The sequence below is a fragment of the Cydia splendana genome, chromosome 9, assembly GCF_910591565.1.
Source record: "Cydia splendana chromosome 9, ilCydSple1.2, whole genome shotgun sequence".
Taxonomy (NCBI): domain Eukaryota; kingdom Metazoa; phylum Arthropoda; class Insecta; order Lepidoptera; family Tortricidae; genus Cydia; species Cydia splendana.
The window spans coordinates 9,276,651-9,292,331 of record NC_085968.1 but is presented as its reverse complement, the minus strand read 5'-3'; the positions used below and the strand labels follow the sequence as shown (position 1 = coordinate 9,292,331).

The 15,681-nt window shown below is 36.6% G+C and overlaps 1 protein-coding gene across 1 annotated transcript in view; it reads left to right on the top strand.

Annotated features, from left to right (window-relative positions):
* LOC134793566 (uncharacterized) overlaps positions 1-15,681 on the top strand; it is a 106,571-nt gene that overhangs the window by 60,863 nt on the left and 30,027 nt on the right. Inside the window, exons 2-3 of the mRNA XM_063765177.1 lie at positions 7,042-7,234; positions 9,092-9,225. Coding sequence (XP_063621247.1) covers positions 7,162-7,234; positions 9,092-9,225 — 207 coding nt within the window. The 5' untranslated portion in view covers positions 7,042-7,161. The remainder of the gene's footprint in view (positions 1-7,041; positions 7,235-9,091; positions 9,226-15,681) is intronic.

Genomic DNA, 15,681 nt, shown 5'->3' with positions numbered 1-15,681 from the left:
AGTTCTACTTCTGGAAATATTACTTTCCGAGAGCTTATATACATTTTACTATAAAAATACACCAATAACTATAGTTGTACCGACAGTACCTACCTATTTTAAAAGTTCTATCGTTTATTTTTTCAGGATGTCATCACCAGATTTTCATCTGATGATAATAGGGCCAATTCCTATTTTAAAAAATCCAAATCCGTTTAACCATCTTCGAGCAATTGGGGAACATGCATCACAAAATTAAGTTAACACTTAACACCTTGGTGGACACTAGACGCCTAGAGGGGTAGCGTGAGCGTAGCGTAATCCCATTGTTCTTTCTATTGTGTCCGGCGTAGTGTCCAGCATAGTGTTTAAATTGCTGTGGGAAGTTACTGCCTTTATCCTTAAGATTTTATAGTACAGCTTTTTTAAACTGCATCGTTAAATAAAGCTACAATATTTACATACTCGTAAATGATCATAACATTCATAAGATCTGGAATTTGCATCTAGTTCAGCGGTGCAATCAAATGAAGTTGCTCCAATTGACCAACCTTTTACATACCATAAAGCCTCTGTGTTTACCTTAACATACCACACGAAAGCATAATAACAATAAAAAAAAATTGTATTTTAAACCTTACGCCTTTTGTGTTAAAGGTTTTATTTTAACGCAGGTTGTTGATTGGTGTACAGTAATAATGACACAGTGTTCTAAATAAGCTGTAACCCAAACATCCGATGGCACTGGGTGGAAATTGTTTATTATACTTAGTCACTTTTTAAAATAAAACTGACCGCTTGAAATGTCGGTCATATTATTTGAGCCACAGAAAATAGGAAACAGATGCATATTTGTGCAGTTTGTAGCATTAGGATTGCATATTAATAATTTTAAATAAGAGTCTTGTACAATTTCTATATATTTTGTTATCGTATTGTGTAACAGCTTGTATTCTAAATTCATAAGAATAGACATTTTAATGATAATTAGGTATTGTAACCTCTAGGTACAGGTTAACCTTAACATTTTAAGACATTGTTATTAGGACATCGAAAGTTTAAATAAAATGATATACAGGGTTATTCTGTATGTTATGTCTGACCATATTCTGTGGGCTGAATATGTAGATCATACTGAACAACTTTTACTATGATGCCAACTCCGAAACGCGACAAAAATTGCTGTTCTATGTAGAAAACATTGACATTTGATCATTTGATTCGCTGAAATGTATAGCAAGCCAATTTTTTTTTGAGTTTTCAAAGTTGGCAGCATAAGTAGTAAAAGTCATAACCTACATATTCACCCTTCAGAGAATGGTCAGACATAACAAAATCACTCTGTATATGAATTTTTTCCTGCAGTTTTTGAGAACGGTTCATCAACAACCTAAAAAAACCTATTGGCGAGGCATTTACAAATAAACCTACGAGTACATCCTACGTATTTCATGAATAGAATTTTCAGTAATCGACAAACCAGTTACTGACGTAATGTACTTTTTTACGATGTCGCTAAACTAGTAACGTGATTCCTTCACTGCCCTAAGGTCATCGGGTAATTACAAGGTTTGATGTGTGCGAACGTGGTGCTGGGAATAGATAGACTGAAATAGCGGTTAACGATAACTTTGTGGATACAGTTTCAGTGACGAATTGACGTAAGACCATAAAATGTATCCTTTAATTATTATTATAAGAAATGACGTATATGTAACATCAGATATAGTTAAACTCAAACATGAAGCTTGTTTTTATATTTAATTAGGTAGTCTCTTAGCGTCTTCGGAGTTTTAGATTCAGTTCAAATAATTTCTTGTTATTGAAAACTGTTCATTATAGAAAGCGTGGGTTCCACGCCGCAATCTCATGCTTCGTTTGTCCGTCTCATAAATCGACACTAAATCTCAAACCCAGTTCCACAGTACCTATAACGTAACACTAACACATAACTGACATAACTATGTATACATACGCATGAATTCCAAAACAGTCATGCATTAATATTTCGTCGGTCGGAGCCGTTTGAGTCGAGCCCACAAGTGCACTCGAGTACTTTACACTCGAGTGAGTTGCAGTCGAGAGCCGCTGGTACACCGCCAGACAATGGGACAATAACCACTATATCGTGGGTGGTTAAACTGAGAATAGGTTGATGCTGATTGCGTTGTTTTTGTTTACATTATTTTTTAAGTTGAAAATATGCCTGTTTCTCATTCGTCTCTGCTAGACCGAAAAGACCTACACCCGGTGTATTTAGCGATAACAAAGAATGTTGTTTACATATTTCCAGGATGTTATCGCTACAGCAGATATGTGACAAAAAATAAGCTATAATATTTTCCAAACACGATGGGTATGGGCAAAGAGTAAAGTAAGTAATATGGTATGGGATTGCAATGACAGCTGTCATTGCAATACAATTTTGCGAGATTTCGCGTTTTTAGGCTATAAATTGTATGGAGATGACGATGACCCTTCCTACTCATTAAGTTTGAAAAATACTAGGTAACTTATACATATTAGACATACTTAAAGGAAAAAAATACATTCTTAATACAAAATTAATTTAAGTAATTTAATAAGCAAAATTAGTTTAAATGAATGACATAGGTACATACCTACAATACTTAAATCAAATACCTAATCTAATCGCAAAGCAGAAGCAGTAATTGGTTATTCTTCGGCACTTCATTCTTCAAAGACACTGACTATTTGAAAGACACGCCCGCCATCTGCTGCTGCTGACGTTGATTTTACTGCTTTAAACACAGAATTATAATTTCTAAGGAAACACACGTGTAAAGTACTCAGCAAATAAACTAACCTTTAATAATAACGTGTGTGTGGTCACATGTGGAAACATTGACTACTAGACCCTAGTTTATATTAATCCTTTTTGTAATCAGTTCAGTAAACACGAACGATGATACCCATCTTTTGATATTGATAATATCTACCTATATAAAATAAGTATAGTTAATTAACATCAGAAAAACCTGCCAAGTAGTGATTTAATTGAGATTAATAACTTACATGCTAATTAAACGCTTAGTTCTTAGTGGTTATACGGGTGCCCAGTAATTAATGGATAACCTTCTAACCACCGACAGAGCACCTTAGGCTGGTCCGGAAAATGCAATTATAGGTCTAGTAAAAGTTTCGTGGTTTTCGAGATAATCGATCATAGGTACCTAAGGTTAGGGAGTCAGGGGGCCGATTTTTGAATCTCGTTCATTCGATTTCGTCACTCGGAAAACGGTGAAATGCAAATTTTGAAATACGAGCGATAGAAATTGGGAATCTAGTGGTATTGACCACTCGTTTTCTATTCTATTAGTAGAATTTAAATGCCTAGTAGTGGAGATATTATTGAACGAAATATAAAAAATCGAGCGGTCGAATTTCAAAAATCGGCCCCCTGTACCTAGTATGAAAAAGATAATATAATAATATTGGGATACTCGGGTTGTAGGGGCGAAAACCAGTGACGAAGAAGAGTCAATTGATAGTATTTTTATAAGATAATGCTAAATAAAAGGATATACTCAATAGAGATAAACTATATATATATATATATATATTAATCCTTGCAATAAGTAAGACCCTATTCTACCGCAGGCAAGTCTTTGACAATGATATAAACCAACCTTGCCCTCTTACTTGTACAGCATCTTATTGAACTTGGCCCTGTCACTTCACGCACGCTGCACCGAGAGTGCGCTGCGGTTTGCATTCTGTATCAAGTTACGTTGAACCTTGTTGGCGGCGGCTTGATGCTAGACAACATGAGTGAACTTGAGATGCGTTGGAACAATACTTGCCATAGCTAATCATATTTTTATTGTATGTGTCATATTTCTGTATCTTAAAGGCATATTACCTTTGTTTCTATCGCGTACCTACTTCTGTTATAAAATTATATGGCTACAAGCAACATACATAGATACATACTCTAACATAGCGACTATTAATTGAAACAACACAATTGAAAAGTAATGTACCCAACAGGGTTTGATCCTGTATCCCTTCTGCTTAAGTGGGGCCAATGTCTCCACTTTTAAATCACCAATTCGGCTATAACTGATAAGTTTCCTTGTTCTAATTATCATGCACCATTCTCTGGTGCTAACTCTCTGTCCATATCCTATAATTTAAAATTAGACCCAGCATTGTTCGTTCTATAGAATAATTAATTTATAAATACATAAGTACATGGTTATCGTCTTCAGTTATAATTAACGCATACCTATTTAATTATCTGGAAGTAATTAATCATCTTTATTTCTGTTTTAACGGTGGTTGACTGATTTAGAATTATCCGCACCACAAGCATAATAAATACGGTTGTCCCGGTTACGAGTCGCCGTTTACGACGACGCACAGTTTTAGACCGAGTTTACGGCTAAAACACGCATAAATGGATTCAGTAGGCTCTCTCCGTAAAGCCGGCTCAACAGGCGATTTCAGTTATATCGATACATTTCTTTGCGGTGTACTTAGGTACCCGTGTTGTACGAATATGACGTACCGTAAAACGGGGTGAAAAGACACGATTTTCAACTTCAAGGACGATTTTCGCCAATAATCCAAATGATAAAAGTAAAAATGTTGACATAATTTTTTGAGTCTTGATAAGTTCTTCAATTTTGCATTTGTGAAATAAATTTTTACCTACCCAATTCAGAGAAAATCAAAGAAAACTACCTGTTTTCTCCATATCCTTAAAACGGGGTCGATAGACACAAGAAAGGGGTGAATAGAAATATTAAGTTTTAGTTGTCATAGGCATCGAATTTGGTCATTATTATGCTGATACTCTATTGGCAAATGGTTTATATATCTGTTAAACAGCTATTTCACACAAAATAATTTTTTCGTGTCTTTTAACCCCCAAGGCGTGTCTTTACACCCCTTTGTTGTATCTAATCACCCCCTATGGCGTAACTATTCACCCCATATGCGTGTCCACTGTCCACTGACCCCTTTATCACGTAAAATTGCTTGTTATTAGTTTTTTGCAAAAAGATGCTTCTTTATAGAGAAAATTAGTGATATTATTTATTATTTAGGTACTACAGATACTATATTACCAGGTTAGCTAACTTTTACTTAGTTAATGTCAAAACATTTACCGCTAGAACAAAGTTCAGACAGGCTTCATTTCTTACCTCGGTGAGACCTTACTTTAGAGTCAAAAAAATCTAAGTTTTAGGCAGTTTGATTAAGTTCTTTTGGTATCAATGTAGAGAATAACTAGTCTAACTACTATATACGTATTTCAAAAAATCTAATTTTAGAGATGTACGTTTTTAAATATAACAACTTGAAAGAAAAAGTTCAATATTTCTCTATTCACCCCGCGATTTCTGTTGACCCCGTTTTACGGTATGTCTCTCTCAATTGGAAGGTTTTAAAAAGTGACACTTATTTTATCACGTGGATAATGCCATCCCTAATACGCCCGTGCTATTAGCATTCCATTTAATCCAACAACCGTCTGGATGGTCGCTGACTTATCTATCAGCACCTGTCTACAGGTTCCAATATCGCTGCATCCTTATCCTTTTAATATAATATTATTTTAAATAGTAAAAGTGCCAGAATATTGAACCGTCTATGAAATTAGATTATTATCAAGTCTAAAACTATAAACTTTAACTTAAAATAAAAATATTATATTCATCTAATTATAATAAAGCTTCATAACATTGCTTGTCACTTTGTAATAGGAATTTTGCAAAGTTACTTTGTAAAGTAGGCAGGCAGGTAGTTAACTTGATAGAAAATGTCAAAGTAAATACCCTACCTATTTATCTGGTTATTAAACAAGGTGACTGTGTATGTGTAACGTGCATTTGTAAACATATTAGGAGCCTATGGCCTTTATTTAGTTGGTGACGGAAAATACAATACGATAGCAACTTGTAGTTTTAATACCACAATACCTATTTAATTTATTAGGCAGCAAATCCTAGTGTAGAATACTTAAAGCTGGTAATTTACCCGTGAAATTCAAATCAAATGAACCTCGTTATTATACAGATGGTCGGCAACTTCAAACGTTTAGTAATTGCAATGCATAGAACACTAGGGCCTAATTGTATGTAATATAAAACCTAAAGTTTACGCGTGAACATTATTGTGTAAGGTCTGTTACTACTCATTCATTTGCATGTAAATGGTAATAATCAAATCAGTGTTGCGGTATTATCCTATAATAAATACCTATAGTTGAGACCATCTTTAGAAATTAATTATCTTAACACCATAGGTATATAAATTCGTAGGCGTCTCGAAAACAAACTTATACAGCTTAATAGTATACAATAGGGGATTAGACTGGGTGGTTATGAAAAGTAAATTACTTATTTCAAACCAAACAAAAACATAAATTGGAAATAAAATATTTATAAAAAATATTTAGGTAAGTATGTATATAAACTAACCTGGAATCAAATTTGCATATCTCACTTCTCCCTGAATATATGTAATTAGCTACATCGAAGGCTTATAATCGTACTGCGACAATTACTATAACTCATACCCATTTAGGTCACCGTAGAAAGTCTAGCCAGGAGAAATCTAGATTCACAACGGTTTAATGGCGTCGTAAACACCGTCATAGTTTGAACTTTAATGTGGATTAATGGAGCATTGTCTAAATAGATAATGGAAATTATAACCAAGCAACCTTGGTCATTTTAGCATGTTTAGATCTAAACTTTGTGCGCTGCTACTTATCATACAAGCTTGGGGTAACTTAATTGAATATTAATGAAATAAGTATTTTTATGGCAGTTATGACATTTGTTATGTTTATATAAATTACTCAGAGACGTATTATTAGTTTAAATTTAATTCTACGTTTAATAAAATAAACATTTATTTCCAATAAAACGCTTATTGTAAAAATTATACTAAGAATCGCAATATAAATAATCACTGAAAATATGTTATGGTGAAATTCAACATAAGTAGGGGTATATTTAGGTTAACTTTGATCTATTTCAGCCCAATAATGTACCATTAATTATAAAAAAAATTTTTTCTTTGTTTCAGGTGTTAAAGTCTACACGAAATGACTTAAATACTAAAATCTTAACATGTGTGCCAGTACATCCCGGTGTCAGTGAGTTTAGTGTCAATTAGTGCCGAACCGTTGTTAGTGAAACTTTGAAAATGGAAGCATTGGAAAGGAGAGGGAAAGTGTTGGCGATCGCTGCCATATTATTCATCGTGTTTTGGTCACAATGTAAGTATATTTTTCTTAAATACATTTTCTTATACATACTTATAAGTATAACACATACATAATAATATTTATAAATAAATGACGCAACACTCTTACAGATAAAGATTAGATTTTCGCAATAGTTGACATATTTTGGAATAGGTACCTATTTAAAAAATAAAATTCAAAGGTTTTCAATAGAACCATTCGAAGTAAGGTAAAAGTGCTACAAAAGGGATTGCTTTCCTTATTTCTATTTCTTCGGTTATCATTAAATATAAAATTCCGCTGTGTTCGAACTGTACTTTTCCAATAAAATTGCTATTTAACGACTTGTGTGAATTTAAAACGTTTTAAATGTCAACGGTCGATTTAGATAAATGTCAATATAGTATAATAAGTAGGAATATCAAAGACTGGTATACATTTTCAGCTTTATTACAATGGAATAAGATGCAAAAATTTAAACTTAATGTACTTTTATTACGATGACTCTACCGGTATCTAGTTGTTATGGGAGCTAGCAATCCGGTTAGCTTATACGAGTGTTTATATGTATACGAAAAGCACTTAAAATTTTGTAAAATTAAGTAAACTGTTTACTTTGTGACAATTTGCAATTTTTTATACTATTTATAGTATTTATCTCCATCGTAAAAAATAGGAGTTTATTTTAGAGGCAGAGATCAGAAACTTCTTTGGTATCAAAAATCAGTTTAATCGCATTTTATTCATGCATTAATGATTATATTTTATAAGTTATAAGCTAATTGAATTCCAATTCCAAGTTTCCATGAATCGCCGATTGGGACCTAATACAAGTTGATGGCGTGCCAAATGCTACGGACAAGTTGGTATTACGGGCCGATTCGAACTTTAAGATAGGTACGTCAATTAATAGATCTAGAAACGATAGGTATGGATTAGCTGTGTCAGTGGCAAAAGTGACGTTTTTGTTTGAAGAAACGTCACATTTTACACTGACTTCTAATCCATATCGTTTCTATATCTATTAATTGACGTATCTTAAAGTTCGAATCGGGCAGTTTATCAATGAATCATAAATTTACAGCGAATTACTATTAAAGTGGTCTTTCGTGTCCTTTATGATAGGCATCGACATACCGTATTAATTAATTATTCTGAGAGTCTGCTAACAAATTCTAATTTTCAACAGTCGACCAAAATGAATTTGCAGTTCTTATATTTGTTAAATTTTGATTGATGTTGCAAAATTGCAGGAACTTCTTATGCATTTCATCCCTGCCGAGTTTAGAGTTAGACTCGTTTGAAGCACTGTAGCGAAGCGGCGCGCGGAATCAAGGCCGTTCATGCATTTGGTCGAGCGCAATGTATGAATGGCCTTGATTAGCCGCACGCCGCGCCGCGCCGCTTGCGTCCAGTCAGCGGCCTAAGATTAGGGTTTCTGCTCGAGAATTCTCGAGGCGGGAAATCTCGAGAAATTTGTCCTTGGTCGAGACGGGAAAAAAAACTCAATGCCTCGAGAACTCGAGAAATAAATCTCATGTAATAAGTAAAAAAAACACGCGTATAACACGTGATGTGTCTATAGTGTATTTCTTTAGGTAGTAAAATAAATGTAAACAATGTTTTTTTAGCAAAAAAAAATTAAATAACATGGTGTTTGTTGAAACTTTCAAAATTTCTCGAGATACTCGAGAAACTCGAGAAATCTTGGTCGAGAATTCCCGTGCCTCGAGAAATAAAAAAGGCCGAGAAACCAGAAACCCTACCTAAGATGTACCTACGGCCGGCAGTGACGGCCTATTTAGGATTTTTAGCAGCCTTATTGCGAAACGATCACATCCTCCACGGACCATTTTATTTTTAATTTCTTTACAATATGTATTTGAACAGGCAAAGGCGTGGAAGGGTACAACACAACGAAGAAGGTGTACACTTGCCCGCCGCAGTTCATCCGGCTCGGGCATAGCTGCTACTTCTTCAGCGAGACCAAGGCGACGTGGCAGAACGCACTCTTTGCCTGCAAGGTGAGTACTTAGTACTGCCACAAGATTAAGGGTCGGTTGCACCAAACCGTCTGTCACCGTTAAAGTGTTTGCAATATTGTATTCTATGGGAAGTTTTCTAGTTGACTGCTAAGTGACTTTGATCAGTCTGTGGTTGTGGTTGGTGCAACTGCCCCTTAGATGTACTATATTTTCAAACAATTATAGGAAAATGTGCGGGCAGAGCGTAAGCAATAAGTAGGTACATCGCATCGGCAGATCGGCACCCGTTGCTCTAGCAGTAACTTTATACAATAAGCCGACTTGACTTGACATAGGATTTATTCGGATTTTAAATTCTTACTTTTGAATGTCAATGTTTCATTCTCGAGATTTTTTAAATAACTGTTAATACATGGTTGCAATGGTTGCACTACAATATTCTGCCGGGCCTTGGAGTCTTCATGTAAAGTTTCTACTGTTCACATTGAATTGATTATACTTTTGGTCAAACACTTTTTAATTAGCTTCATATATTCTGCCTTGATAAAGGTACTACATCCGCGGGTGGTCATCAGCTACAAGGCGTTTCGATTGCGATCTTAATTCAGAACGCGTCTACTTACTTAGACTCTATCAGCTCTATACGTCTTCAGGTATTCCACACTGGCAACCAAATCGTTGGAAAAAATAGCGGAAGAATTTATTCTCGACTTTAAAATAAACACATATAGATGATATTGAAAACTATTTAAAATCACAAACACCGCGCGCTGATTAAATGGCAGGTCGACAAAGATCAAAGCGAATCTGGGAGCATATGTATCTGCTTCTTCTTTAAAATATTATTTCAGGGTCCGATAAAAATAATACTTAGTCTAATTGCCCGCGACAATATTAATTCACTTAAACACGAGGCTATTAAAACTTCATTTGAATTTATGGCGAGCCGTAAAACTAAAGTGGTACGGCCTCGCGATCCTGAATTGACTTGTCATATCTCATCACATCATATTATTTATAACTTGCACAAATCATCAGTACTTGAAATTTTATGGCAGTTACGAAACTGAAGGGAGGCAAAGGCATAGGTCATGGAGACAATTATTAGGCACTGTTTGTTTCTGTAAAATGAAGCTAATGAAGCTTCTTTTTAGCTTAATTTTAAACTTGACAAAATCTAACTTGGAAAATTCGAGACACTTGCCGATTTCCCGCAAACGACAATCAATTCAGCATTGGAACGGTTCCCTAGTAATGAAGCAATAAATTACCATACAAACATCTCGGAAATAGATCTCGACTAGCTGCGACTGCGACGCGATCGCAATGGCAACGTGATGCTAATACATATCTCATTTTATGCTTCTGGGAACCACTGGTATGAGACGCAGACGTATACACAATTCTGTTCACTAAGGGATCAAGTGTTATTTTTGTATCATGAAAGACCTATTGAATTTTCCTACTATATATTTTTTTTGGTTATCATGAAATTTTCGAGTACCTGCTCACAAATGCAGCTTTAGGTTTCAGTGACTGCACATCAACTATTGATAGTGGAGGCGGCTTTGGCTTTCCTTTTCTTCATGAGCTCGAGTAGCTGTATTTTAGGCAAAGGCTCTATGGTCTCTCAGCCACTATTATAGGTTTCTACAAACAAGTAATGATCGACATAAGCATACAAATATAGCTTTTTTATAGGATTCTAAGTTATCTAATGATAATGTGCGGCATAAATATCTAATCGTGTTCTTTAAGTACCTCCATAACCGCATAAAAGCATCAAATCAAGGTTAACCGACTGCATATAAAGATTAGAAACGGTTTGTGGTATAGTTTAGTGTTAATATCAATTGAGAGTTTCCCAGTATTTGAGATCTGATTAGATCACCATTGCGCCAAACGACTACAATATCAATTACTGTCACAATTCCTGGTAACTCTAGACCCTCAATAAATATACAAATTTATAATTTGTACATTTGTAATTATAACTAACACAGTTCATACATATACAGTATACGAGTAAATATCAGACACGTAATCTTTGCTGAATCTATATTCGTATCTAACTGTGACTCGATGTATATTCATTATTCATATTCCGGGCAGTTATTATTTTTATACTGACTGACCTACTGGCCTCCCTTTATGTCTAACAGGCGTCTAGTTTTCAACATAGCAACAGATTCTATCATTCACACCTATTCTTGAATTATATTTCATTCATAAATAAACACAGCAAGCAACGTGAAATATTTAAACCATTTAAACATTCGACATAGTTCGGCATCTTAATAAAACACTTACGGCCAACGCAAATTCTTTGATCATGAAACAACGGAATTTTCTTTAATCTAAACCATCAAGTTCAGATTTCAAAGGAAAGTCCGACCTAAATCCTCCTTTCGAAGAAGCATTTCTCCCGGTTGAGACAAATATTCCGCGATGGGATTTCGCTCCATTTCCCAATCCAGTTATAGCGCCTGTCAGTTACGTCGGTTTCATTTCTGTTCCTGTGCGGATATTTGGATCGTGTGCCTTCAAATCTTTATCGGAAGCCGGTGTTGCTCGAAACTTCAAATGCATGTAACGAATAATAGATATATGTATGACTGTTGTGAGTTTTTGACATTGGAAATGTATTTTCGTTCGCTCCAGTATAGGGTCCGATTTCACGAAAAAGTGCGATCCCCTTATATCTCGGATAGGGATTGCAAACCGGATTGATTTTCAATCCGGCGGGATCCGGCCGGACCGGATCCGGTTAGGTATAAGGATATTAAGGTTAATTAAATGACATATTTTTCAAGTTTTATGCGTTATATGAGAAACAAAGGTTACAAGTTACAAATGTATTCATAAAACAAATATTTGAAGTTAATAAGAAATCACTTTTTAACAATAAAATAAAACTAAGTGCTGATTTAGACGGCGCGCGAACTCGCATGCGATTTTAGTACCATTGCGGACTGTTGGTTACGTCCAATCAAAGAGAATAGATAGTATAGAGGGGTCCTGTCATAGTAAATTTTGTAGTCGCAGTTAATTTACTGCCATCTATCGACACACGACTAAAACTCGAAATGAAAACGTATAAAATTATCAAAAAAAATATATATATACCTATGGATAAATGATTTTATTATTTTTATATCATTTTGACCCATGTTCATTCACTGATATCTATGTGTAAAAATTGTTAAACGGTGTCGTCACGCCATCTAGCCGAGCATAGGCTAAAGGTGAGTGCGCCATCTATCCGAGAATGACTTTTTCTTGATTTCCGAGGCACGTTTTTTCCTTAGTCTTTATTCATCTTATACGAAGTTACATATGTCTTTGGTCCAATTCAACCGACCGATCAAAAACCGCAATGTAATGAAACTCGCATGCGAGTTTCATTACATTGCATCGTCTAATTGAGCGCTAAGTATTAAAAAGTGTCACAATGTCAGTCTCAATTTAAAAATAAAATTTGAAATCTAAGTCATTTATTAATTTTATTATATTTAATCATTCATATTCTGCTCCAATTTACGTTTACAATATATCTAATTATAAATTAGATTAGATTCCAAAGCCTGTTAATGGGATAATTATGGGGTGGGAATTGGAACTTGAAAAGACAAGTTTTCGTAACTGTTCTTTGATGGAATTATTAGTAACGCTGACATCCATTCTAGTAACAAAGATATTTTACTTTTAACCAAATTTAATATGAAATGCGGTCCAATATTATCTTGCTTGCAAATAGTTTTATAGCCTAAATCATAAATAAATAAATAATCCATGAATAAGTATTTGGCGACAATCTTATACAGATCGACCTACTCGTAGCCCCATAAGCAAAGCTTGTACTATGGGTACTAGCTAGCTGGGTAGTACTACTAGGCGACGATATATAAACGTACCTATAGTATATTGATAAATACATGCTTACATAGAAAACACCCACGACTCAGGAACAAATATCTGTGTTCATCACACAAATAAATGCCCTTACCGAGATTCAAACCCAGGACCATCGGCTTCATAGGTATGGTCACTGAATGGTCACTACCCAGCACTAGGCCAGACCGGTCGTTATACATGCCTTCCATGACATCTCCATCCTTTAATTTTTACTTCTAAGTATTTAAGTAATCGTCGTATCGTGCCGATTCGTGCCACCAACATGAAAGGAGAGGAAATCCTCTTCTGTTCTCAATCATCGTCATATTAAATATCTTCTTATTTTACTAAATTTGGACTTTTTCATTCGTTCTTTATTCTGTTTAACTTCTTTCTTCTATCCGTCGCCTTTATCTCACCTAAAACGCACAGTAGGTGCTGTGTGAGGTCTTTTTTTTCTATTTTCGCGGATCCGGTCCGGATCCGGTGATTTTAACCGGATCCGGTAGCTCCAAAAAAGTGCCGGATCCGGCCGGATTACCGGATCCGCCGGACCGGATTGCAATCCCTAATCTCGGAAAGTTGTGAAGATATGATATTAAAAACTAGGCTCAAAAGACGCATAATCACGAGAGCTGTAAGGTGCAAAAATAATTATTCGAGAAAGTTAAAAACAAAAAAAGTTATGGTCGAAATAGTGAAAATTCAATTTTTTCCGAATTTTTGATTTTGGTGCTCGATAATTTGGAAACGAAGAATGATATCAAAAATTTGAGAAAAACGATTCTGGACAATTTAGTCAGCTACAATTTGAGCCTAAAACAAAGACGATCGGGTTAAGGGTTTGCCCTGTAGCCTAACCTTAAAATAGTCAAAAAGTCAGAACGACATTATTCACATGACATTTATGACTTCATGTTTCGCAGAGTTCGTTATCGGTGTTTGTTGAGAATTATCGGGATTATGACGGCAGAATAACACTTGCACTGCGTGGGCTTTCAAAATCGCTGCAGATTTTTCTTGGTCTAACTCTATCTATCCTGTTTGAGACGGGCGTAGATAACGATAACGAGGGAGAGGGAGAGGGAGAGGGAGAAATAATTTTATTCGTGAGCACAAACACAAAATAAAAACTTATACAGAGAAACATAAAAAAGAAAAAGTGCCACGAAATGGTCTCACCTCAGCATGTTGCTGGCGGCTGCTAGCAGATAGCTGATGCTGAACCCTGGCAGTACCTAGTGGAGCTCGGGTTTAATACAACATAAACACACGCTGTTTTGGTCATCGGACTCGTCTCGATGAGCACTTAGGAGAGTAGTACCCAAGATAGAGCTGATGCTGAACCCTGGCTGTACCTAAAGGAACTCGGGCTTGTTGCAAAATAGGCACACGCTGTTTTGGTCATCCGACTCGTCTTGATGAGCACTTAGGAGAGTAGTACCCAAGATAGAGCTGATGCTGAACCCTGGTTGTACCTAGCGGAACTCAGGTTTGGTGCAACATAGGCACGCGCTGTTTTGGACACCCGATTCGGCATGATGATCACATGGTAGAGCATTACCCAAGATAGCTGATGCTGAACCCTGGTAGTACCTATTGGAACTCAGGTTTGGTGCAACATAGACAAACGCTGTTATGGTCATCTCTCGTCGCGTCAAACTGCTGTCAAGAAAATTTCATATCTTGCAGCAAATGGGCCGCTGCCGATCACCACTTCTCGAGTTGACTACGGATTTGCCGTGTAATAATTTTCTTGTACTTTGAACATTAATGTTCGTCGAGTTTTTCCGTCGAAGATATCTGTGCAGCAAAGAAGGTGCTGCACGAGTCCCTCGGGATCGCCGGCACGTATGTACCTCACTGGAGAGGTGATGAAACCGGGAAGAAGACCCTAGAGGACATCATCAGAGTTCTAAGGGAGAATGAAGACCGGATTCCGGAGTTTGCTACGACGGGTGCCTCCAGCCTGCCGTCCTATATTCCGGATCATGTCGACATTAGCTGCTTGTTAAAGGAAATCGTGGCCCTTAAAACAAGTTTAGCGGATGTCATTTCGAAGTTTGATGCGGCCCAGGTAACCATAACCGAGTTACGCAACGAAGTCCTCAGTTTGCGAAACAGTGCCCTTACTCGGTCGGCGGCATCAAATTTCAAGTGCGATGACCGGCAAGCCACAAGTGCCGAGTCGGTCAGTTTGCGAGTTGCTGACACTGTAACATGTGTCGCATCAGCCGTGTCGCCGCCCGCGAGCCTCCCGCGCGCGCGCCCTCCCCCCGCCTCCTCCAAATCACGTCATCGTGTTTACGCGGATGTCGTCGCCGGTCCGAAAGTCGCATCGAACCGGGTTAGTGTACCTGTAAAGGGTACTGAAGAGCGAGCGGTTCCCAAGGAGAAGCTCCCTGTTGCCGGTGTGGATGAGGAGGATTTCACACTGGTATCAAGAAAGAAGAAGGCGCGCACGGCGCCTCGTAAGACTCAGTGTGGTACCGCCGAACCGGCTAACTCTGGCTTGCGGGTTGCTACACCGAGTAAGGCGCTATATGTGTCGCGCCTGCACTACACCGCCACGGCTGCTGAAGTGGTGGAGTACGTACACCA